Source organism: Myodes glareolus, chromosome 4 (genome assembly GCF_982192425.1).
Source record: "Myodes glareolus chromosome 4, mMyoGla1.1, whole genome shotgun sequence".
NCBI classification, from domain to species: Eukaryota; Metazoa; Chordata; class Mammalia; order Rodentia; family Cricetidae; genus Myodes; species Myodes glareolus.
The window spans coordinates 81,056,536-81,083,762 of NC_142029.1; the positions used below are offsets into that span (position 1 = coordinate 81,056,536).

The 27,227-nt window shown below is 40.1% G+C and overlaps 1 protein-coding gene across 2 annotated transcripts in view; it reads right to left on the reverse strand.

The window, feature by feature from the left end:
* Nucleotides 1-189: 189 nt before the first annotated feature.
* The window catches only part of Zc3h12c (zinc finger CCCH-type containing 12C), a 62,914-nt gene continuing 35,876 nt past the window's right edge, over nucleotides 190-27,227 (reverse strand). For both annotated transcript variants that reach the window (XM_085688756.2, XM_085688755.2), the window contains exons 3-6: nucleotides 16,921-17,060; nucleotides 9,792-10,026; nucleotides 8,115-8,221; nucleotides 190-7,543 (exon numbers count right to left, since the gene is read on the reverse strand). In XM_085688756.2, coding sequence (XP_085544882.2) covers nucleotides 6,147-7,543; nucleotides 8,115-8,221; nucleotides 9,792-10,026; nucleotides 16,921-17,060 — 1,879 coding nt within the window. In that variant the 3' untranslated portion in view covers nucleotides 190-6,146. The remainder of the gene's footprint in view (nucleotides 7,544-8,114; nucleotides 8,222-9,791; nucleotides 10,027-16,920; nucleotides 17,061-27,227) is intronic.

Genomic DNA, 27,227 nt, shown 5'->3' on the forward strand with positions numbered 1-27,227 from the left:
GCCTTCTCAGTACCTTTCAATCCTTGTCATCAGAACAAGGACACTATACCATCCAGCCTTTCTATTATAATCTCAGTGGTCAAGGTCCCTGTCCGCAATCACACTGTCTTAGCTAGACAACCAAACACTTCAGAATCACCAGAAACAAAACACTTTAGAGACAAACAGAAAGAAAACACTCTCACCATGTTTTGAGTCATGACTAATTGTTTTTGACATTTAATTTCAGTTTAATAGGAATTAGTTGTGGCTCTAACATTTACATTGATCTGAACATGTGCACATCCTAGAGAGAATCCCAATGTCATTAGCCACAGAACACAGGCAGGCCAGGGACCAGAGAAGGAAAACGCTTTGTTTACTTAGCATCTATGCTGCCATATGAGATCAACTTCTTCATGAGACAACAACCTATCACAGGAAAGATGAATATTTAGTATTTCCCCCTCTACAGCAGACTTCAATAGTTGTTCCCACTGCTTTGGGGATTGTAAAAAATCCATTACAGAAATACACAGGATAGACAGTGATAAACAGAATAATACATTTATAAAATGGGTGCTCTAAAGATATTCTTTACCTTATTTTTCCTGTAAGAAAAGCCTAAAGGATCAATAAGGAAATTCTCTACCAGCATACAACTATAGTTGGGAGGGGAAGGAGGGCTGACAGAGAGGGTATACCATATCTGTAGTATTTGAGCATTCGTGGGTATTTAACAGAAGGCAGAAAATTAATAATTTAAAAAACCTAGGGGAAATCTAAATACATATCTATCTATCTAATATCTATATCTATCTATCTATCTATCTATCTATCTATCTATCTATCTATCTATCTATCTATCTATATACACACACATAGACAAATATGTGTGTATATACTTACAAAACAACTGCTGGGTTTCTTTTCCCTGCGAGACCTCAGCTGCTTTAGAGAGAAGTGGTAAAAGCTTTGCTGGGAAACATTTTGTTGTTGACCTGAAATACCTGGATAGAAAGTCAGTACATGGTTTATGAAATGAAACTTTACAAGTTTATAATGAAAACATGCATAGACATTCTCAACTGCCAAATGGTCAAAACCTGAAATTGTGATTAAATCTGAAGGACTGAGGATCACAGAGGAAAAGCCATGTCTAAATATGACGGTGTTGTCCTAACAGGAGCAACAGGCAAGGAGGTGAGAGCGTTGCAGAAGAAACAGTAACACTGTTAAAGCCAGAGCTACATTCCAAGTTTAAAAGAAAGTGTGACTACCTAAGTAGGTGGTGGTTTCCATAGCGATTTCACAATCCTACGAAGGGAGTGTTATTGCTGTGTCCATGAATGAAGCACTGGGAATGAGCATGCTCCACAGTGTGCACCTCCAGTCAATTCAGACTCACAGGTGGTCCTAAGAACATCACTCCCACGGCAGCCCCTAAAGTATCTAAAACCTTTAGGGTGAGCATTTGGACAGATAAAGAAGACATACATGTTTCTTATTAAGAGTAACAATGTAACAAATACACTCATTACAGTCGTTAGAGCACTCTGCCTTAAATATTACAGAAAACTCCTAAACTATGAAATTACAGTATGTCAATCTTTAAAACCACTTGTAAAAAAAGATAGGTCTGTTGAGTATCAGAAGACAAAATCAACAGAAAAATGTAACTAAAAATACAATCTTTGAAAAATTTGTGGCTAAATTATAGGCTAGGTTTTAAAAACAGACTGTTTTTGGTCCATGAGGCCATTAACAAACAAAAGATAAAGGAATCTTATTCATAAATAGGTACTGAAAGCTCAAGGAAAAATTCCATATTCTTCTCTCTTTGCAGATATTTTGTTGGTTAGACAAGTAACATAAAAAATGATGGGTCTGCTAAGTGACCATCACACATCATTTTCTGAAGGACACAGTGACTGCTAGGCGACCTCTGAGATACATAGCTAGTATTTATTATATTAACATACGCCAGAACTTATGGCATAGGATGTCTGGCTTTCTCCCTCAAGGTCAGGGCTGAGGAATGGCCCATAGGTAAAAACTAGCCTGGTGCTTGTTTCTGTAAATAAACTTTTATTTACAAAAGTCACATTTTTCTCTCTATGTTGCCTGTGGCTTTTACATTGTAAAGGCAAAGGTGAGCAGTTTTTCAGAGACTGTTTATTCTCTGAGATCAGATCCTACACAGGAGCTGCTGGCACATCACCTAGGGTTTAATTTCTAGGTGTCTAGAACAACACAAGGGCCTTTGCTTTCACACACAGGTACCTGGCTTCCTTGCATTCTGATGTGTTTGTGAGTAATCTATGCTTTATTTTGTCCATTTGTGTGTATCCTGAAACTTTAACACCACAGCTGGGGTTTTTAATTGTAATATATTTGGAACATAATCACTATCTCTAGCCATAATCTTGCTTGATGTCAAGCATTCTCTAAGAATTAGAGATGAATGAACTGGAAGAGCCACCCGGCAACAGAGAAGCTACAAAAATTGTCCCTCTTGCTTTCTCTTGACTAAGGAAACAGGCTATTGAAAGGAGGAACAAAAACCAAATACACTTCAGAGTAAATACCAGCAAGTCAGGGGAGGGAGCTCAGCTTTCACACAGAAAGGTTGACAGCAGAGCCAGCCAGACATTGATATGTGTGTAAACATGTACACACACACACACACACACACACACACACACACACACACACACACACATCTCCATGTCTATTATAAACTGAAAAATACAACATAAAGTATATTTGTTTTATAAATATATTACTGTCTATATACATATAGATACATCCATAAAAGACATGTTAAATAATCATTTGTATAATCAATACTACTTTTGTGTATTTAAAATTACACATTCTATTAAAATTATCAAAATAATCTTTAAAATACCAAGAATAAAACCAACCAAGTGTTTCTTTCCATGTAAGTGGTTCTGAATCTTATGTTCAAATAGACCCTAGACTTGGTCACACAACTCAAAGAAACAGTTCAATCAGGAAAATGCTATCCATTGAACAACCCCCCATTTTTAATACTTCATAACAAACATGTGATATATAAAACACCCTCTTTAGGTATATTACATAGTCTCATAAATGTATTTTCATAAAAACACAAAATTCAAGTTTCCACCAGTGTCAAATATTTTATACTGGTGACCATGACTTTCACTGTGTAGATCAGTGACAAATTCCCATTAGGATAACAAGACTGAAAATGTCTGTATTACATGCAAGAATAGAGGAAGTTCTAAGGCCATTTTGGCCAGTTAGGTACTATTCCCTCTGGACTAAGACACAGGGACAAACGAACTGCTAATCACTGCATAAAGCACAGTCAACTGTCTATTATTCAAGGGCAGAATATTCCAGTCTGAGTCCTTTTTATCAGCTGACCAATTCTGACTTTCTTACTACTTTATTAACATACCATTTCCAGGTTGTTTATTTATTTATTTTAGAAAGTCTGGTAAATAGGAATTAGCAATTGGGAAGAAATAGTTTTGCTAAAATTAAGGTCTATGATCAGCTATGAACTTGATAACAGACTCCTGTTACTTATTACTTGAGATACTTGAGAATTTGATGTAGCTAAAGTCTGCCAAATATGTTCAACTCTGCAAGCAACGTTGGTGCTTCATTTAAGACTGTCCTCTTGTCCCAAGAAGACTTTTCCTTAGCCCACAGCTAATGGTACTGGGAAACGGAGGTGTGGGTGGGTTAGAGCTACCCACTCCATGACAGACACTGGCAGGGTTCTATTAAAGATGAAAAAGAGGGCAACTAGTCAGCTAAAATCATTACAAGGCCAAATTTTAAAAGTTATATCCTTCTTACCTAAAGTCTCACATTGTTTTAGTCAAGTTTGCCCATCTCCAAATAATCACAGTGCTAAAATGAAGCAGAAGTGACAGGTTCATCCAAAGCGACTTCCTACTCGAGCTCACAGTACGACTGGGTAAAAGGAACCCCACATTCGCAACCCTGTTTTTGGCACTCTTAGCCTCCACAATTCAACCTGTCCTTCAGCTAATGACTGACAGAATCAAGGACAGTTGCCCAAGTCAGCCGCCATTCTCAGACAGAGGCCACTTGGAATGGCTGGGGTGGCGCCATCCGCGTCACTCTTGGGAAAGACGTGCGCCACACTCACTCAAACACAACAGCAGTAACTGCAGGACAGCACTTTCCTGAATTAAGTTTGCTGAACATGGTTCAGATTATTGGATCTGCTAATATGCACAATGCCGTTTAGAAGCATTTACTGTGTACCCAAATCCTACTCCATGCAACACACAGTGTCACACAAGTAGTGAAAATGTTATCCTAGTCGAAGATGCTTGGACGTTATTTTCAGGCAGCATTTTATCTTTATTTTAAGTTCACACTAGGTAAGTTTTAGGAGAAAGAAAATGCCAATAAATTTATTTAATATATTTTAATATATAAAACTAAGACAGACACCTTTATTTACCTTAATTGTTACTTTTATTTTCTATCCTATTCTAGACTTCAATTTTACTTTAAAATTTTGTATTTAAATAGGGGATAAAATGTTGCCCAAAAGTCTAATTATAGTTACACATTTGTGTTTTTAACTAGATCTACAAATCAAAATAGTTCTTATTGTTAAAAAGATACAATTTGTATCAACAGTAAAAGGTACTTTCTGGTTTTCAGGGCTTTGCTTCTCTTAGGTTACAGGACCATTCAGACCAGAGCGCCCAGGCTGATGACAGCAACAGAGCTGGACTTGTCATTTATGCTAAGTGACTCAGGGTCAAATTCTGTCCAGCGCAACACTGTCTGCTCTGATCATGAACCCATCTTCCAATCCTCAGAAACGTCACTACGGTAAGCAAACCCCGTGACTTTGCAACCAGAAATATCCCTTACTAATACTAGAACAGACCTTAGTCTGTATCTAAAACTACACTATTTGTGGCAAGAGTCTGGCCTCAATAATATAATAGGCCCCCAAAAAACTACCTTCAGGAAAATGGAAAATATACAATATATTACAAAAATTTAAAGTTACCATTTACAAGTTCCCCCATTGCCATTTCTATAGTGCAGTATCAATAAATGTTGCATATCCTCAACACATCAGACCACCTCAGGCCAGCCTTGACAAAGAGCAGGAAAGCTAGAGTGTATTAAATATAAAAGTTGCATTGAGAATACTTAGAGTCATTAAAAACAGGCAAGTACTGTGAGAGGATTATTCATCCAGTATTGTGCCTCCCGAAGACAGACAGACATTAAGAACATACGTGAATGGGAAGCTAGGACTTCAGTCTCATTTCTACCGCCAAGAAGCACATTTCAACTGGAAAACAAAGCTTTAACCTGTAATAGTTACGGCTTTTGCCTTATTCATAAAAAAGAAAATGGAAACACTTTTTCCATTGATTGCATCTGCTTTCTTTTAAACTGACCATTTAAAATTAACTAATTTTCTTAACAGGAAACCTCCAAACAAAAATAAAATAATAAAAAGTGCCATACTGGAAATCATTCTAATATATACTATTACCCATTTTAATATAACTGGTAACTTACATTTCGTTTAAAATATAAAGTCAGTGCCATAGTATATCTTTGTTCCTATAAATAATGATTATAGCACAAAGAAGCCCACTTTCCCCAAATAAAAATAACTTAAAAAGCTGTGAAGGATTCTAGTTAAGCTTGGCTTGAGGAACTAGTTGGCTAGATCTAGTCCAGTACCTCCACATTTTGAAGGTACTGCAATTGCTTGCAGTTGACAAACAAACACCAAGTTAATAAGACAGGAAACAAGGATTAAAAAGTGCTGCATATAAACCCCTGATGCACCAAAGAGGAATATCAAAGATCACAGATACACCTATTAAATCAAACTGGAGAAACTTCCAGCCAAGTGTATAGCTTTAAAAAGGAAATGTTTTTTTTTTTTTAAAAAAAAAGTCTGAATGTAAAGCAATCCCGTGATGAGTCCACCAAGTGGGGTTCCATAGAGATTCCATGATACAGTAGTTCACATAAATGGATACTATATAACCTCCTTGCTGAGAAGGAGATCACATGTGCTATTGTAGCAAACCTCCCTCAGCATCTGAGCTGAACAAAAAAACTAGTCCACACCACAAAGATGCATCATCTTTTCAATACCCCAGCTGGGATTTCTCCACGAGGATGGCTGCGGCAAGCTGCTGAGCATCCGTCATGTGAGGATTCCTTTTCATGACGAGCCTCACAAGTTCAGGGGGGAAGATGTTGCACAAATTGATAAAAATCTTCTCTCGGTTGTCCTGGTACCTCGGAGGATCCTGTGGCATACCACAGTACGGGATTCGCCAGGTGGGCTCCTGCTGCTCAGGCAGGCTCTGGAAGGTGATTGACTCATAACACGGGGGTGTGGAGTTATCGGGTAAGGAGTAAGTCTGCCGATAGCCGTAGGCATCCATCCCGTAGCTTGGCCTATCCCAGCTTCCTAGACCTTCCTGGCGTGAGTAAGGCTTTCTTTGTCTTGAAGGAGAACTATCATAGAGTCGAGAATCAGAAATGCTGTCTATTCTCGTGGCCACTAGGGACCTCCCGAGGTGTGGCGCCTTCGAGTGTGTAGAGCTTGGTGGAGAGGGGTAATCACCGGGACAGCTGGACCGGGCACCCACAGCAGGGTGCTGCAGATGCATTGCCAAGTGCGGAAGGGGAGGCTTGGGATGGAACTTTGGTTCTTCGTGACTGTAACTTTGCACTCTGGTTAAGGGGTCATGGAAACTCTGCAGGAAGGGCTGGGAGTTAAGGCGGCTGTGAGGGTGCATGTGTTGACACTTCAGAGTCTCTTCTAGTTGTGGGTCAGGAGAGCTGACATAGGATCGGTCGTTGTACCCCACATAGGAGTCGCTGCTCCCACAGCTCATGCTCCCTTCACTGCTGCAGTCTGAAGCTACAGAATTCACTCGATAGTCAGTGTCTAATGAGAAACGCCTTTCAGGACTTCGGGGGCCTGAGATACTCAGATTGGAATATGCATTCAACATGGAATAATACCCAATGTCAACAGGGGAGTCACATTTTGGATACTGTTCATAAGGCATTGGCGTTCCATGATTTTTGGTTGCCATCATCATTGGAGGGTACTGTCCCTGTGGTCTTTGATCCTGAGGTGGGAAATGAACTCCAGATGGAAGGCCATTGCTTAAAGATGTAGTGCTTTGGGGTTTTGCAGTAGGAGTGGCCGGTATACTAATTAAGGAAGGTACAGACCTGGTTTCCAATTTGTTTTTGGTGGGAAGCTTTTCCTCTATGTCTTGGTAGACGTGAGTCCTTATGCTTGGGTCTGACTGCCTCTTTGGAGCACCTCGTTTAACGTCTGAAGTGCTATCAACCTTAGTGCTACAAGGAACACTGTTGCTCTTGACCAGTCCTCCTTCATTTGTAGTTTTGGCTGCTGTGTTTCTAGACATGGCACGAAGTTCATCAGCTACTGACCGCTGAGGCTGGCTGCCCCTTTCTGGGTGGTAATATTTGCACTTGTGTCCGTAGGTGCACTTCTTTCCTATGAAGATAAAATCAGTTAGGCTAAGGAGCGCGCCACGAGATCCTGCACAGTCAATGAGGCACGCCTGTCTGAACTTGAGAAAGAAAGGCAGAAGTGGGAGATGGCTAAGTCTTAGTCTGGCCCTCACTCTCTTCAGCATTCTTGCTTACTATGGAGAGTAAGGAGGAAACTCAGTTGATTTCTCAGATCATATCTGCCTCCTCTCTTCCAGGTCTTTACAACTGGGTGGGAAATTCTGCTATGAAGTGAACTATATGCTGCAAGGTGATAAAGCCCTGCTTATCTGATTTGTATCTAGACAGAATTCCCAATATTTATTCCCATAAAACTAACTTCAAACAGAATTACAGCTATTTTCAGACCATATTTTCACTCATAGAAATATTCATGTATTGAATCCAAACAGGTAAAAACAGTTTTAAGGCTAACACACTTCCTTAAATTTAATATAATCGAAAGAAGCACATAGTATCCATCTGAGACTTTTCAGTGTTTATTGACATTAGTCCAAGTTTAATAGTATATTGCGCTCTAAGGGTACATGGAAAGTATTCATAAGGACAGTTACCATATGGACAAGGTTGCTTTTTGTGCTCAGGAACAATGGGCTTCTTCCTCAGAAAATTATCCAGACTTGGGCCATGTCTTCCAAGAGGGTCATCAGGGGGCATGAACCTGTCACAGAGACAACAATAAAAAAAAAAACGACACCCAAAAAGGTTAATTTAATCCTAAAGTTATAGCTATTCATTCTATTTTCTTTTGAAATTTTTATCCAAATGTCTTGACTAATATTTATAAGATCAAAAATACCCAAACTTTACACCAAGTTCTCCTATAAAGTGCAGCTTTCTGCTGAACCTATATCTGTTTTGATTTAAATAAGTTTTGACACAGCTTGTCCTAACAATGCTTTTTTTTTTCTTCCAGTCTTGGGATGTTTGAAAGGATTTGAGTAATAATTATCAGGGCATTTTAGGAGAGCTCTGTCAATACCAGTCTTGCAAGGGAATGCAGGGCAGGTGGGGGCTGTGGAGCAGCTCAGAAGGGAAAGGAGGGGGAGGGGCAGCAGTGAGGACAGAGACTCACTTGATGCCACTGTGTGCCAGATGTGCTACACACACCACTGCATTTCCAACTTCAAGTTCCATTTGACAGATCAATCAATAATTATAACTTAGGTTCAGATGAACTAAGTCACTTAGTGTCTAACATCCAATGACAAAGTCAAGATTCAATAACAAAATTTAAAATTCAAAATTCAAAAACAAAAATTAAGTGCCCAAATACCCACTTTCCACACTTCTCAGTCGTCACAAGAGCTGAGCAGTACTGCAGCAGGTACGCATTGCAACTTGACTGGTTTCTCTACTCTGCGCTTAGTCTAGTTGTCTTGGAATTCTTTAATTCTAAATATAGAAATCAGTTTATCTGATCTTTTTCTTTTCCTCATTAATATATTCTAAGGAATAATGCAAGGCTGGGAGTGTAAACATATTTTTAAGCTTTTGCTCACTTTTGCTAAATTGTACAACAGTTTCCACAAATTTCAAATTTGTAATCTTTCCTTTTCTGTGCATGGGTGGTTTGCCTGCATGTCTGTGCAGTGTGCAAACACACATGCAGTGTTCAGGGCGGGTCAGAAGAAGGCGCTGAATCCCCTGGTACTAGAGTTACAGATGGTTGTGAGCTGCCATGTGAGTGGTGAGAATTAAACCTAGGTCTTCAAGAAAAGCAGCCAGTGCTTTTAACTGTTGAGTCATCTCTCAGGTCTCAGGTTTTATGCACATTTAATAGCGTAAGTGTTCATGTTTTTGTGAATTAATCAGGTGAGAAAATAAGGTGGTTTTTTTTTTTGGGTTTACACTGACAACAGGTAAGCCTCTTCCCCATGTCTGTTGGCACTTGTGTGTCTTAAGTCTCTCATCCTTTTCTCAACCTGAAGGCTGCAATCATGACCACAAACTTCCACAGTAACACAACTTTTAAAATGTAAGTTATCATGCGCTAAGTTGACTTGACAGTCTTGTGAGGGGTGGTGGTATAGATGTTTTATCAGCCAGGTCCCTCAGACACTCTAAGAAGCTTCTTTGGCCTCAGGCACTATGATAGCCAACTCGGGGAAAGGCACAAAGCTCACACTTGCCCCCTATAGCACAAGTGTTCCATTTTGGTTCCCCTCAGGATGAAGAGAAATGGGAAGGGTATTAATGCAACTATGGCTTATGACAGTTGGCTTACTTACTTGTCATTGACAAAGGAATACATTAATAACCGTTCATCTATGAACTTCTTCCATTCTGGTTTCTCATTTGCCAAATCTCTGTAGTTATCATTGGACACAATTATACCATCAGACTCAAAGGCCAGCTTCACGATGAACCGGTCATCATAGCATACCACCCGCCTGCCTTGGACGCGCCGGGAAGGTGTAAATACCAGGATTTTTTCCTTCTCTAGTTTCCGCAGAATTTCCTGGTCTGGAATAACACAGGGTAGAAATTCAGGAGTAAATACATGGTGACTTGCATATAATCAGAAGCTTTTTTTTTTTAAAAAAAAGAAAATCTAAGTATTTATTTTGTGGATGAGTGTTTTGCTTGATGTAGGTCGGTGCACCATGTGTGTGTGTCTGGTGCCCACAGAGGTCAGATGAGGTTATTACATCCCATGAAACTATTCTTACAGACGGTTGTGAGTGCCATCTGGGTGCTGGGAATCAAACCAAGTTCTCTATAAGAACAAGTGTTCTTAACCATTGAGCGTTATTCCAGTTTCCTGGTGAGAGTTTTTACAGGAACGGGAACGTAGATATTACAACTCACAGTAGATGGGCACATCATAATCAATAACTCTCAACAAGACTTTTAGAACTTTCAGTCATAAAAACTTTGGAGCTGAAGTCAGCAGCACCAGTGTGACGTCACAGCTGAGCCTCTGCACCACAAGGCTGGAGTCAGCAGCACCAGTGTGACGTCACAGCTGAGGTTCTGCACCACAGGGCTGACGTCAGCAGCACCAGTGTGACGTCACAGCTGAGCCTCTGCACCACAAGGCTGACATCAGCAGCACCAGTGTGATGTCACAGCTGAGGTTCTGCACCACAGGGCTGGAGTCAGCAGCACCAGTGTGACGTCAGCAGCACCAGTGTGATGTCACAGCTGAGGTTCTGCACCACAGGGCTGACGTCAGCAGTACCAGTGTGACATCACAGCTGAGGTTCTGCACCACAGGGCTGGAGTCAGCAGCACCAGTGTGACGTCACAGCTGAGGTTCTGCACCACAGGGCTGACGTCAGCAGCACCAGTGTGACGTCACAGCTGAGGTTCTGCACCACAGGGCTGACGTCAGCAGCACCAGTGTGACGTCACAGCTGAGGTTCTGCACCACAGGGCTGACGTCAGCAGCACCAGTGTGATGTCACAGCTGAGGTTCTGCACCACAGGGCTCACACTGAGCTGCTATGCTGCCTCCCTTCTGAGCAACAGGCACTTTCTCTTATCTGTGAGTGTGTTGTAGTTTTGTATCTTTCCTAAATAGAAGAGATGGTGGCTAAAGAATCTGAAGCTGTAATGAAGGGAGCAAAAGAAATAGTTGAAATACAGGCCCACAAGAACAAGGCAGCGGGGCAGCGGCGCTGGCACAAATATGGTGCCACATGTTCTGCACCCTGTCCTCTGAAATGTGGTAATAAATGTCACTTAATAATTTTCAAAAACCCACCAAAAATTATATAGATAGCTACTACCTGTTTTCTTGTGGTATGTGTTATGAGTTCAGTGGTCACTAGAGTTTAGAATGGACTAGAGGTGGAAATGTGGTGTCAGAATAAGCACTCATGCATAAAACTCAAGTTTTGCTAAACTTCACATGAGGAAATCACAATCTCATTGAACCTGCTTCTTTGTTTCTGAAATGCAATGGGCAGGCCGGAAGGAGCAAACCAGTTAATATATGGAGAGGGGCCAGGAAGCTCCCCTCCACCTACAGACCGTGCTCTTCAACCTAACTTGAATGTATTTCAATCACATGCAATTGTTGTTCTCTTTAAAATTCACAGAAAACCAGTGGAAACCCTAAAGTCCAGATTCAATAACAGAATCCAGCATGCTACAGTTAGCTGGAGGGCAGCACAGTGCTCTCATTGGTCTCTGTATCCATCAGTGCCCAGTGCATGAAACACATTAGTAGATACTCAATGAATGTCTATGGAATGGAGGAATAAGGAACCACTAAAGGGTGCATACTCTAAAGTTTCTACTCATTCCCTCTATCTTGCTCCTGAGTAACTCATGAGCCTTTATTTCCCGAGAAATATTTGTTTGCTTTGAACTTCACTGAAGCTGGCAGAGGAAACAAAGCAGCCTAAGTCACCATCGCTTGTTTAACTTGTACTTATGAAATAGTTTGTAAGATTGAAAAAAATGTTAGATGACACATAGATAATTCCAGCTTAAAAAATGCAAGTTTAGTATATAAGTTAAGTGTATGTTAAGTATTTATTGAGTGAATAGAGGATTAGCAAAACTGCTAGGCTGAATCCATGACTCTAAAAATTTTAATGTATGTCTTATCTATTTAAACCTGGTGAAAGAGCACTGAACTATTCCATTCACCAGAGTATGTGCTTGGCAGCTTTAGTCAAGATAAGTATTACTTTGGGGAAAAAAACCCACTTGAAAGACTGATGATTATTCCAGCATTTTAGAAAGTAACCGGCACTCTGATGTCTTATGGGGCCTGGCATGCTGGGATTTTTCCCCAGACTCTGCCATGACCCAACCCAGTAGATTCTTATTTCCCTTCTTGATCTCATATCTTCCTTTCTCAAGAAGCACAAAAGTCATCTGCACAATTCAACATCATTTTTCCTTTATTTTATTTTTCAGATAAGGTCTTGCTAAGTAGTCCAGGCTAACATGAGATCCTCTTGTCTCAGCCTCCCAATTCTGGGATGGCAGATGTGTGTCCTGATGCCCAGCTGTTGTCTTTCCATTTGAGTTGAATTTATCATACCCTGCCACTGCTTATCTAAGTACTTTAAGGTACTTATGAAAAAATTAAGAAAGTAAAGATACAAAGAAATAGGTGGAAATAAACATCCCATAAAAACACAACTTAGATGTTATTTAACATTTTGGCATATTTTCTTTAAATAATTTTCTGTAATTTTTTTGTTTATATATATGTATATATATGTGCATACATAAACTATATATGGAAAAAACAATAAAAACCATAAGTTTATATACATTCATGTACAATAAAAAGCATGAGTTTTATATAATACTATATTCTGTAAAAAACTGTCTAGGGGTTGGGGAGATGGCTCAGTGGGTAAAGTGTTTGGTGCACAGTGAACACCTGAGTTTAAAGTTTCAGCAGTCCAGATTCCTGCAACCCATATAAAAGATGGCATGGTGGCCTGTATCTACAATTCCAGTGCCAGGGAAAGGTAGACAGAGTAGTTCAATGGCTTGCCATTCGAGCTTCCAGACAAGATATAAAGCAGAAAATAGAGGAGGACACGAGGACACCCAGCGTTGACCTCTGGTCACAGGATGGACAGACAGTGATGAGAATACCTACACACCTATACACACCTACAGACACACACAGAAACATTCTGCCTAAATATTGTGCCATTGAGGAATGTTCTAATTTACTGAACTATTCTTCTAATGAATATACAATTGGTTTTCATTTTCCTTCGATTGAAAATAATACTACATTGACTTTTTGGATCTAAGCCTTCTTATTTTTATGGGATTCATTCTTTAAAGGGGAACTTGAAAATCTAAGAGCACAGTAATTCCTCTCCCTTATTCACTGGGAAAGACAACAAGTGAAAACACAGACAGACAGAATCCTATATATATTTTATCCTTTACATACACATCTTTGATAAAACTCATTTTTTAAATTAGGCACAGCAAAATTAAATTATAATAAACATGTCTTAGATTTTCTACTGTTGATAAACACCATGAACAAAAGCAACCTGGGGAGGAAGGGTTATTTAATCTTAGTTTACAGCCCATAATTCAGAGAAGCCATAGAGGAATGCTGCTTACTGGTTTGCTCCTGTTCCCTGCAACTTGATCAGTTTGTTTGCTTAGAGCGCCCCAGCCCAGGTGGTACTTCCCACAGTGAGCTGACCCTCCCACATCAATCATCAATCAAAGAAGTGCTCCTGACTTGCTACAGGTTGATCTAGTTGAGGCATTTCCTGAACTGAGGTCCTCTCTTCCCAAAAGAAGCTAGCTGGTATCAATTTGACATAAAATGAGCCAGGACAAAAATAGAACGATTAAAACAATATACTGTTAAAAATGATGTTGGATATGACCTTTCTCAGAATATTTTATAGCACTACATGGCCCAGCAACCTCAGCACATACTTTTTCCTTCTTTATAAACTTGAGAAGTCCTTCCTACCTTTTCACTTAAAGGGTTTACTTTACTTTTTCTGTAGCGACACCCATATTGTTAGTAACCCTTTATCTTTAGGCTACTACTAAATAAAATAAGAGCTACTTATGCATAAGCATTGCAATAGATAATCTGCTTGTCCAAGAGGGCTGCCAGGCAATGGATGGGGCATGGAGCAGCACCTACAGGTTGGAGATGCTGCACAAAGGGAGGATTCTTTTCCTGGATGGGACAGAGTAGGATAACACAGTATTTCATCACGTGACTCAAAACACACTGTGCAATTTTAAATTTATGACCTGTTAATTTCTAGAAGCGTCCATTTAATATTTTTAGCTCACAGTTGACCTTATCTGACCCAAACTTCAAAAACTTTGAATGAAGTGGAAACTACTGTATCAACATTTTAAGATAAACATATTTGAGGGTGGTTGTGGTGATTTGTACTTCCTGGGTGTAAGAGCAACTTCCTCAAAGCACTGACTATTAGCTGTTAATGTGAATTTGATGGATGGAAAGTAGTAATTGTTTAGATTTGTATATTTTTGACTACTGAGGTTGGACTCTTTTTCCTTATTTGGTTCTTGTGAATTGTTTATTCCAACCACTTTATTCTTTACGTGTTAGAAACAACTTTGTGTTTGTTAATTTGTGTGAATTCTTAATATTAAGGGTACTTTAAAAATGTAATCAATACATACTTAGTTTTAAGAAAGTCTACCAAGAGGTTGAAATAGAAATTTGCTTTTATTACATAATTTTTTTCTTCACATCACTTCTAAAATTTCTAAATTTAGAAAGGCTGTTCCCCTTCCCACCTCAAAGACTACAATCTCTGATGATTTAATTTTGACAACTTCTTCTTTAATGATGTAACATTTATTATTACAGGGCATAAAGTAAGAATATAAGCAAATTATTTTTTTCTAGAGTTATTTCACCATTTTTGTTCTTTTTGCTGGATCATATGGGCATTCCACTCTGTAGTTTGACATAGCTACATGGGGCCTATATAGAGGGCGAACATGATCCTCCAAGGTATGTGGTGTGGGAGAATTGTCTGTATTCTGTCAATCATATTTTAATAAAACGCTGATTGGCCAGGCAGGCAGTATAGGCGGGAAAGCCAGACAGAAGTAGGGATGGAGCAAAGAGACTGGGAGAATTCTGGGAAAACAGGAAGCTCCCTCCATCACTCCTGCCCAGATCAACGAAGAGGCAACATGTGAGCTGCCACGCTGAGAAAGGTACTGAGCTGTGGGCTAACATAGATAATGATAATGGATTAATATAAGTTACAAGGACTAATGAGAAGCCTGACCTAATGGACCAATCAGTTTATAACCTAATGTAGACTCTGTGTGATTTTCTTTGGAACTTGCCAGCTGTGGGGTACCAGGCGGGACAGAAACCCCAACAAGCCGGCCCTCATGTTACAGGTATGGTTGAGGGGAAGGTTTTTATTGTAGACATGAGGGAGGGTACAGCCAGGGCATCTGGAGGAGTCTAGAACAGGGGGAGAAAGTAGTAGTCCAAATAAGGCCATGGGGGAGGAGGGTAGCAAGAGAAGAAGAGAAAACAGAGAGCAAGAGAAAGAGAGAGGCAAAAGAGAGGGGGCCAAGAGAATTCATGGCAGAAATTGAATGGACTCTCATAAGAATGAGATGCTGGAGGAAGGGAAGCCCAAGAGCTGCAGAAGTTTAGTGGAGTTGGTGGGGTGATCAGAACTGAAAAGATCCCCAGGGCCTGAGTGATCCTGGAGACCAGCAACAGACATCATAAACAGCCATCTGTCCTCAGTTCCTTTTGGACCTGACAGAACCCATGGCTTAAGGCCCCACCAATGCTTGTCAACTCACCTCACTCTATTTTAACATTGCCTTAATGATATCAGATAAAAGAAAACCTTAAGATAATCTTTCTCACTGAAGTCATGGTCTCGGTCTCCTTTATTCCTTCCATCCTTCCCTTTCTCTGAAAAGTTCTGTAGTTCTGCTCACATGGGTTCCTCATGGTTTTGGGTGAGAGAGAAGAAGGACTGGATACTGCTTGGAAGTCAGTATGACTGAATCAAGTGTTCAACAGGAATGAACTGTTAAGGAGGGCATGTTTGCCTCAAACTCATACATTTAAAAATGGCAAAATAATGCAAAAAAAATGTATTTCTGGGTTCTGGTAATTTCCTCCTTTTTGGCTGTATCACTTATACCAGGGTCTTGCAGGCCTTTTATGTCCTGTAGCCACTAGAACTTGACAGCTGCCTAGGCTAATTTCATAGGGATGACAAATGTGGTTTCTGAAGAGCTTCAGTGTGCTTTTCCAAGTACTGTGGAGTGAACGCAACTGCTAGAACAGATCTGCTAAGAATGTCTCAGAGAGTGAGAACTTTATAAAATTTGATGTCAACGTTTCCAAATCAATGAAAAACATCCGACTTATATGTAGCTGTGGTATTTGAATGAGAATGGTCCCCATAAGCTCATACGTTTGAATTATTTGGTCTCCAGTGGGTGGGACTGTTTGGGAAGGACTAGGAGGCGTGGCTTTGCTGGAGGAGGTGTGTCACTGGGGGTGGGCTCTGAAATTTCCAAAGACTCCTGCCAATCCCACTGTGTTCTCTGCACACTGCGCTCAGTCTGAGATGTGACCTCGAAGTCGCTCCTGCTGCCAGCTTCGTCCATCATCATGTCTATCACAGCAGCAGAGTATGAATGCATGCAGGATTTGGTTAATATAATTATATAACAGAAAAGTCACTAATGGATACAGTATTTAGTTAATATTATTATATCATTTCAAACTGGCAAATATAAAAGGTTCGATCCAAGACAACAGTAGTAGTCACATAGCCGGGTAAGCACAAACAGACTGAGAAGCCCCAGAGTGTCAGGGACCTGCATGGGATGTCATAGGCATAAACAGCCACGTGCAAATGAGCTCACCTGTGATGAGAGCGTCAGGTCGGGACTGCTCTTTTCTCCAAGCAGGAACAAAAACTGTAATATCTTTGTGGCCTCTTTCCAAAAACCAATCCACTGCCAATTTTATTCCTCGGCAGGAGAATACTTCTTTGTTTCCATGGCTGAAAAATTATTTTAGAATACTTAAAGCACAACAAAACCTAAATACAAGTTTATGAACAGAAACAGTCAAGTAATTGCAATAACAGTAATAAAGTTGAAATTTAACGTAAAGTAATACAACTTGGAAAAACTAAAGCAGTTGACATTAATTAACTTGGTTAAAAATCAAAATATGTGTGAAAAAAGAAAACTGAGATAATGTTGACAACAGAGAAAGGTGAGATAATGCTATGCTACAAGGGTTAACTAATCAAAAAGATACAAGTTACTTTTGTTGATGAAAGGGTAAAAAAATATTCAACAGGAAGAATTTCAGTAAAAAAATAGAGAAACTTGACACACAGACACACATAAACATACACTGATACACATAGACACACACACACACACACTCAAATAAATAAAAATCAGTGGAAAACATTACCATTTTCTAAAATATTTGTCCTTCCAAAGAATTTTAATTATATATTTCATCTAATGGCTAAGTAATGCACAAAGCTGAGGTAGGTAAATTAATACACAAAATTTTGTACAAATAAAAAAAACATGCACAAAGGTGAGGGTGTACAATAATACCAACGCTTATTGAAATGGGAGAATATTCACAAATATTTTATGTCCTATACCCTAAGTTCTGCCCAACACCACTGTGGGAGACAAGATCAATGGTAGCTACAGGGCATTCAGAACTAGACTAGCGGTGCCAGTGTGGCTATTCTGTTAGCATTTACCTGCACCAGCTCTACTTATACTTTTTGTTCTAGTAATTAAATATGACACATTCTAATGAAAAAAATGTTTCCTGCTTCAGAGATGCACTTTGCTGTCTTGTTTTCCAGTATGAACATTGCAGGCTTCATTTCTTATATATTTTTTCTTCTTAGAACAAAGAAAGGCATAAGAAAATAATATAGTAAATGCTTTGCTAACTTTTAACATGTTATCAGATATTCTATACTGTCCTGGTTGGAAGTACCAGAACCTTCTAAGATAATTTACTATAAAACAGAAATAAAATATACTTGCTTTGAAGATGGTGAAGGCTGAAAGCGCAATGCAGGCTGCTTACGGTCCTATCTAAATGGTCCAGGACAAGGCTAGAGGTGAGATCAGATGCATTGAAAGGTTCAGAGGATGGGAGAAGGCAGAGTCTGAGGTCATACTTCCTAAGTATGACAGGCTGCCCACAATGTGATGTTAGGTTACATGGGAAATACTGAGTGAAATCTCATCTTTCTTCCAAGAAAAAAAATTAGAAAAATCCTAAGTTATCTCTGGAAAGAATATACACAGCAAGGATTCCTAAATACACCCCACTTGCCAAAGCTTAACTACACTGTTACTTTGATTTAACAACTTGAGATCCAAAACAAACTGAGAGCCAATAGTGTAATTACTTTCTTGAGGTCTCAAGACAGGCCTGCATAAGTGTTTTCCTCCTGGGGCTTCATTTGGTGAGAGAGAATTGTCACACCCACTCTAGAAAGTAAGATTATTAATAAATAACTTCCATAAAATGTGTATGAACAGTAGAACAGAGCAGAAGACCATAGGCCACAAACACGGTTGAGCTAATCAAGGCTGACTGACTCTCTTCTGCTCTGTCCCCAAGCTTCTGAGGGAGAAAACAGGCAAGAGGGTGAAGGCTGGCCGCCGGAAGGGCGAGCACGCACAGGGCCTACCTTTCTGAGCAGGGCACCCACATCCATGACAGTCTGGTTCTCTGAGAAAAAGTAATCCTCCTGCTTATGTAACTACAGTGAAGTTTCTGCTGTTTGCATCTGAGCATATCCTTAACTTCTATGGGGCATACTATATACCAAAGAAAATTGGTATCACTTTATTAATTCTAGGGGAAAATATACTTGTATGCAAAAACATTATTAGGAATTTACAAAGCTATCACAGAGAGGAGCATACATAGGAAGCTACAGTAATGCTGGATTCTATCTCTGGATTAGTATGGCAGAAGAACACAGGATTACTAGAAGAAATGAGCAAATGCACACTCACACTAATTGACACGGAAGAAAGGAGCATCATTTGAACGCTGATCTAATGGACACTCACAATCCTGCAAAGATTAAATAAGAGAACCCATGGGAGCTACGTGAACAGTCACTTCAGAAAAGAGGGAACACAAATGACCAATAAACATAGATGCTCAATAGTAAAAATGCAAATGAAAGCCAAAATGAGACACTGTTTCACACCCATCAGATGGGTAAAAATAAAATCTGCAAACACCAGATGTTGCCAAGAATGTGTGAAAATAGGAACTCATACATTACAGGTTGGAGTGTAAATTGATGTAACTTTTTGGGAGAGCAATTTGGCAATATTATAAACTTGAGGGCGTACTCTCTCTAAAACATAGTAATTCTACATCCAAGTACAGTAAAAACCCTACAGCAATGCAAAGCTGAACTTAAAGCAGTTAGCCACTGGCTTTCACCCTCCAACCAGTCTAGAGATTCCAAGTAGAGATAAGCCAGGGTTCCGACCTTTGCAAGGGGATAGAAAAAAGAAAAGGCAAGTGGGGTTGTGCACAAGTTGGGGTTAAATCCCCAAGTATCCAAGATTTTCTGAGCCAACCCTCAAATGGTCAGGTCAAAAAATGAATGTCGGCAGTGGAATGCTCAGATACAAATACGACACCCATACCCTCCTTCATCCTAAGAATTCGGGGCCATTGTGGACGAAGAAGAGAAAAGAACAAAGTAGTCAGAGGGCTGGGGAGGACCAGAACAAAACAGGGTCTTCTGAACATGACAGGACTCATGGACTCAAGGCAGCAGTGTCTGCCTTCACAAGATCAAGCCAGTCAACATTCTAGCATGGAGGAGAGATGGGTGCATGAGTCCCCATCCTACACTGATAGGAGAAAGGGTCAGGTTTCTTTAAGGGCGTGGCCCTCGGTAGGTCTCCATGCTCCAGTGGAAGACTCCACACTCATGAGTGTATGAGAAGCACAAATTGGACTCACTGGGTTCTTGGAAACAAAAAGGACAAGAAACTGGGAGGGGTCAGGAGGTAGGGGTGGACTTGGAGCGAGGGGGGTGACTACAGTAAAATACATAGCAAGCAGAGGAAGCCCTGGGTGAGTGTGTGCTGCTGACGGGGCACAGCATGTCAAGGGCCACATAGCCTCAAACCCATGGAGAATGGGGGAGCCTTCCTAGGTGGAGGTGCTTATGCTGGTGCTGGGTATCCAAGCGTGGATACTGAGAGTGTATGCAGAAACGTCTACAAAATTCCCTTGCCCAGATCTTTACAGCCTGGAGACTGCTCCGCTCCAGAGGCGGTGCCTACTGAGGTTAGCTACACCTGTCTCCTTGATGCAGCTGCACTCCAGAAACTCACCTCCTTGTTTGTCTGTGTGTAATAATCCCATCTCCTGTTCAGTTGTATGCAATAGCCCTGTCTCTCTGCTCAACTCTGTAACAAGCATGCTGAGCTTCCAGGTGCTATGGTTTCTCCATCAGAATGGAGTAGAGTCCACCTGAACCCGGCTTTTCTGTGTCTGTCTTTTCTTCACTCTCTTGCTGCCCTAGACAGGTCCATCTCTGGACCAGCGCTAGATGTGGCGAAACACATTGTAGGAAATCCTTAAATAATTAATAAAAATACAATATTAAAAATATTAAAAAATTAAAAAAATGACCTTAGAGAATTGTCCCTATCAGCCACCAAGTCTCAGAATTATCCCTAGTAATAGATGAGTCAGAAGAGAAAACCAGCAGGTGGCTCCAAATTGCAGGTGGGACTTGAACAGTGAGGAGAGAGTGGGGGTCACTGAGGCGTGTAGCAAGGTCTGCCTACTCACAATTCACAGCTACAAGGAGCAGCTGAGGGAGACTGCTGGAGAAGAGATGGACTAAGTCTGACAGAGCACACAGAAAGCAGGATCTAAAGTGTGTAGTCAACAGCTACACATCAGCCGCTGACTATGAGAAACACGCTACATTTCTGTTCTACAAAGACCAGAAATTTTACTATGGGTGCAAGCACTTACAAACTCTACGCATGCATTCAGAGTGTCTTCTCACTCAATTAAAAAAAGCTGATCCTATATTTATAACTTAATATGCTCCTTTAGGTATCATTTTTTTATTTTAATACTATAGCAATAAGTATAGTTGACAACTCTTGTACAAACCTCATGTTGAGATGAATATGTTAGAGGATTAGCAGTCATCTTGAAGTAAGAGACCATGAATATTTATTTACTAAGAGCCTCCCTTCCCCAACTATTTTGGTTTAGTGGGATTAGAATTCCAGAGAAAATTCCAAGCCTCTACTGTAAGTACTGAGTTTCTGTGGAGCAAAGTGGGTAAGAGCTTGAAGGTCCTATTGGACTCAGCACTTGTTGGTTGGTATGAAACACCCAGGTCTCACTCTTATAAACGGAGGCTTATTTTATTCATTTGTGTTTGGAGTTGGTATACTTAAGAATCCTACTTTGCAGTGACTAGAGCTCATTTGAGGCAAACAAATTAATGTATTTATAGAGTCTCTTAGATAAATTTCATTGAAAATAAAAAAGAATTATTTCAATCTTTGAAAATCATTGTGTTTCTCAGGGAATGAAAAGGATGAATCAGATGACCATGGAGATTGAGTGAAGAAACCGAGAGAGGACATTCAGGGTCTTGGCCTTCTCTACCGTTGCTTCTCTTGACTCTACTCCCTAATGCCTTTGTATACCTCATGAGCCCTAGAGCAGTGGGGTGGGTGGACAGGTGTTTGCATTGGCTATAGAGTATGTGGATACCTAGCCCTTCAAAGGGGAGAATTGTAACCTTATCAGATTATTCTAATACAGATTCATTTTCTAAAACTCTCCTAACATGAACATTCAAAACACAGCTAAGAAAGAAGAAATGAAGAGGAAGGAATGTGGAGTTTGACACTGGGGACGGGTGTCTGCTCTAGGACTAAAGATGTAGGTTAGCATGTGCTTTCCTGGTAACTCAGACAAGGACCCACGAGGCAGAACACCAAACAAGCCTACCTGGAGCTCCAGTGACTCAAATGTCTTTTTTCTTTTTGAGACAGAGACTCTCTATTATGTAGCGCTGGCTATCCTGGAACTCGCTATATAGACCAGGCTGTCCTTGAACTCAGAGATCAGTCTGTCTTTACTTCCTGAGTACTGGGATTAAAGTCTGCCATCACATTAGGCTCTCAAAGGTCTTTATGAAGATCCAGGACTATCAGGAACATTTGGGACTTTAGGAGTTCACAGGCCTCATTTCTCAGTTGACACGACTCATCTTAAAAGTTTGTTTCCAGGGTTGGAGAGATGGCTCAGTAGTTAAGAGCACTGGCTGCTCTTCCAAACAACCTGGATTCAATTCCCCATACCCACATGGCAGCTCACAACTGTCTATAACTCCAGTTCCAGAACTCTGACACTTTCACACCAGTGAATATAAAATAAAGTTAAACAAATTATTTAAAAAAGTGTTAGTTTCCAGAGTTCTATAAAAACAAACAGGGCCCTTTGTGGCATGTTTTCCGCTAACAGCCCTGTGCGTGAAGATGCTACACTCAGTGGCTTTGCCAGAGCAGTGAGACAGGCAAGGCAGGAAAGGGTAACCCTCTTCATATACGGCTGTGCCATGGTCGCAGGAAGCTGACCACCTCCTCCAATAGCTCTGGCTGCCCCTGTCCTGGCGGCAGCCCAGGACATCCTTCTGTAGGAGGTGATCTGGGAAAAGCTCCTGTAGGGCTGCTCAGTCCCTCATTGAGCTTCATCAAGTGGGCTACTGGGAATTGTTTTAAATAAATGAGGACGGTCTTAGGAGCGGATGAAAACAGACTTTCTCTTCTACTTTGAGGCAACCATGTTACTGGAAATGCAAACCTAAGTAATAGCAGAGGGAACATATGGAGAGAGAGAAAGAAGGTAAAGAGACTTAAGTGGCAACCTTGCCTAGTCAGCTAAGAGTTTGCACAGGGGATGCTTGGGAAACAGATGTAGTTCTATTGGTAGAATACTTGCCTAGCATATACGAAGTCCTAGTTTGATCTTCCTTAGCACCCCCAAAAGAACACACACAACCAGGGAACAAACCTTTTTCTAGGGCCACTGTCAAGGCCAAGATGGTAAGAAGCCAGGGCACTTAAAAGAAAAGGAACGCGGGGGGGGGGGGGATACTGAGGAGGACACAGACTGTGCCTCAACTCTACAGCTCTCCTGTCTTCTTCCAGTGACTCACACCTCAGGACGCCAGCAGAAAGCAACTGGCAAATGAGCAAAGCAACAAGAGGTATAATGGTGGCACCTCACGGCTGGAAGGAAGCCACATGCCTGCCAGTGGTTTGTGCCTTCAACTTTCCCTGTCTTTTTTGTGAATATTAACGGCAAAAGTTTTGCAATAAGAGGAATAACTGGTCAACTTTTCTTGATGGCTTTCAGCCTTTCTTTCTTCTGAGGTCCCTGAGTAACTAAGTCTTTTCAGGGGCCGTCTCATGCTCCTCTCTTGTGTCTCAAGGTCATTACCCTGTGGGAATGTCTTGTCGAGCAAGAGCTTCCACTATCTGAAGCTTCTGGGAGACAAGTCACCTGAGCTGCTGAGTATGTGCCCATGTCAATGATAGTGAATACTGATAGTCTTCCATGCCGTGGAACAGACTGTGAAGAACACAGGCTTTCCTACATTAATGGCAGCAACAATATCACATGAGAAGGGAATCACTCATTTAGGGTCGATGAGACTTCCTAAACAAATATACTAGAGTATATTATAGACCTTGTGCAGGAAAGAAAGGTGAAATTAATTTACAGATGAAGCTATGACAGGGACCACTGAGTGTTGGGTTGGTTAATTTGAGTCTTACTACTTCCACAAGGCCATCACAGTTTCTGGCAGATGAAACTCCCTATGCCTAGTAAATTGGAAATCAGCAGGAGATGAGATGGATACAAATTATCTTGGCTAATAAATATATTCTTTATGAAACTTTCACTACTTTTTAATTACTATGTGTAGTCACTTTTTCTCATAGATGTAAAAGGATTATCTGTAATTTGTTCACATTCACTATGCTGTATATCTGAAAAACACACCTATTTTATTTTTCTGTTCTCAACGTGGAGACATTTCATGAGAAGTCAAAATTTATTTATAATAATTTATATCATAATCACCACTGGAGAATTAAAGTATACTTGTTGATTAATGCCATTAAACTATGTCTGAGGGCTAATGGACTATAAAAGTAGTTTTTTTTAATATAGAGAAAGATTCAGGGAATCCCTTATTTATAATTTTTGTGATTCAGAAAAGAGAAATGATAAACCAACCACTGTCTGCCTTATCTGGTAAATGCAATTCCCAATATCATATTATCTTCATTTATAAGATTAACTAGGCTAACCCAAAGAAAAGAAAGCTTATTTTAGAATTGTGTCATCGTCCAATAGGAGACACAAGCAGTAAATGATGGATCTAAAATAGGAGTACAGTCATTTATTAAGGGAGACTTTCTTCTTAATGATTTATATGGCAGTCAAGGGCAGGAAAGAACACAGGTGTTACTCTCCAATTATCTTCTTATTTCCTTGAAATTTCATTTCACCAGTCTGTTTTATAATGCTTGTAAAGAACTTTTGAAATTATAGGTGACTTTTCATTACATAAAAATATGTACAATATATTTATATTTATTGCATAAATATATTAACTCTATAATCAAAGGAAAGTTATTTTTAAAAATAAATTGCATAACATCTACAATCTAATTATAAAAATCATACTCAGAATGACATGCTTTAATGTTTAAATTAGGAATGGATTTTCAAGAGTGAGCTAATGTGGTGCAAATATCAGTTACCTCTGGAATTAAACACGTCTGTTTTTAAATCACTTCTCTATAGATATTGGGAAAATTCTTATTCTGAACCTCAATTTCCCATATTTATAATCTTATGAGATTGTGAGAATCAAAAAAAAGTAATATATATATAAAGCCTTCCTGAGTGTTCATTAAGTAAAAGGTTTTAACAAACATTAGTTCCCTCATTTCTCATGAGGCCTGAGTCTTCAATGTTTAGAAAAGGACACTTGGTTTAGAATGGGGAAGAAGATTGTAATGCTTCAATCTCATCATACAGTATAATGATTCTTACATAAATTGGGCTGAGGACATCACTAAGTAGTTCTAATTTTCAAAAGAAACCAAAAAGGAGCAAGGGAATTAGAGGACTCGGGAACAAAACAACAGCTCTTCTGCCATGCTCTATTTCTTTTATTAAAACAACAACAATACTTGATCTACACATGTGCTATACTCTAAAGTTGTTTTTATATGATACTCTCTCTGGGAAGATGAAGTATGAATAGACCACAATGGCTAAGACCTGATGGATCTTCATGCCAAACTACCCATAGTGACAACTACATAGCAGAGTTGTTAGCCAAAGGTTCTAGAAAGAAAGACAGAAAAGATGAAAAACATCTTTTAATGCTTATGTGATGCAGGAGAATTGTCTGTATTCTGTCAATCATATTTTAATAAAACGCTGATTGGCCAGGCAGGCAGTATAGGCGGGAAAACCAGACAGGAAGTAGAGGTGATGCAGTGAGAACAGGAGAACTCTGGGAAACAGGGAGGTTCCTCAGCCACCAAAGAGGCAACATGTAAGCTGTCACATTGAGAAAGGTACTGAGCCCGTGTGGCTAACATAGATCAGAATAATGGGTTAAGATAAGTCATAAGAACTAATAAGTAGCCTGACCTAATGGGCCAATCAGTTTATAACCTTATGGAGTCTTGTGTGTGATTTTCTTTGCTGCTTGCCAGCTGTTGGGGTACTTGGAGGGATGGAAACCCCAACAAGCCGGCCCCCTCATGTTACACTTATGAACCATGTTTTAATCTCTAATACTGAAGTCCTTTATGTTTAGATCCATACTAATGAAAATTAAGAGTTCATAGAATAAAAACCTTCATTAAGGCATCTTTCAATGTTTAATAATTTCTGGAAGAAAATATATTTCATTTATGCTGTGTCTTAGGTAGTGCGAATTCCTAACACCTTCAACACAGAAATGCAGAACATTTTATTTTCTATTTTTGTAGTCCAGTTACATCACATTGTACTCGAGAACCTACAATTAATTTCGTGCTGTGGACCTGAAAGCATCTGGAGCCCTTTTCCCGTAGGACCGAGGTTAACAAGCATGTGTTTTCTTATCTAGGCACGCCTGCTGTCACTCTGACAGCTACTCCACCGCACTGCCTCTGATCCCTTTCCCAACAGCAGCAAATTACTGTGGATCTCAGCCTAGTTCTTGGGCAGCTACCGCTAGCCATCACCCCAGGACAGTAAACCCTGCTGTTATAGGTTGCTTAAATCAGAGCTGACAAACTGTGCTCCAGACAGAAACTCCACAGTAGGGCACAGTGACTCTTTTGGGGACAGGGGCAAGGACATTTTTGCAGAGGACAATAAAGCCCCACATACATGTCCCAAGTCAAAGAGAATTCCACTTTGCTTCCAAGCAAGTTTTGCAAGATTGTATTGCTTTCAGAGAAAAAAAAAGTTTGAAAGATCACTGATTTAGGAAAATAAAAATTTTCAAGCGAAATTGATGATGAACACAGCAAGAGAGGTGGTGCTGAGGCTTGGGAAGTAGAGGAAGAGGAGGCCCATGTTCTTTCTCTTACAGCGTCCATGGCCTGAGAAGGATTAACACGGACGCACATCTTGTTAATCTAGATCTGAGTGGGCCATGTGTCTAAAGATGACAAAGAAAAGGTATCTGCTAAGGAAAAATTAACATGTGAATCAGTAAAAGCAGAAAAATGTGGACTCTAGCCAGGTTTTCAGAGTTACTGCCATCAGTAATACTGGTTATGTGAAGATCTGTGCTTCGTTTTACTAGTTGGCAATTTTTTAGGTTATGGCTTAAATAAACACAAGGAAGGCAACAGGAGAGGTTATTGTTCTCTTGAAATGTGGTATCAATGACAATTAGAATTATATACTTAAAGTGATGGGTACTGTGGGGTATAATTAGGCTTTGTCTCAATCAGCCTCTACACTGGTACAAAAAACAACATCCAATTTCTGATTCTTTCCATACCTATAAAAACAGTCAGAGAAAATAGGGCACTGCCAGCTAACTTGTACGCAATACCAGTGATATACCTGA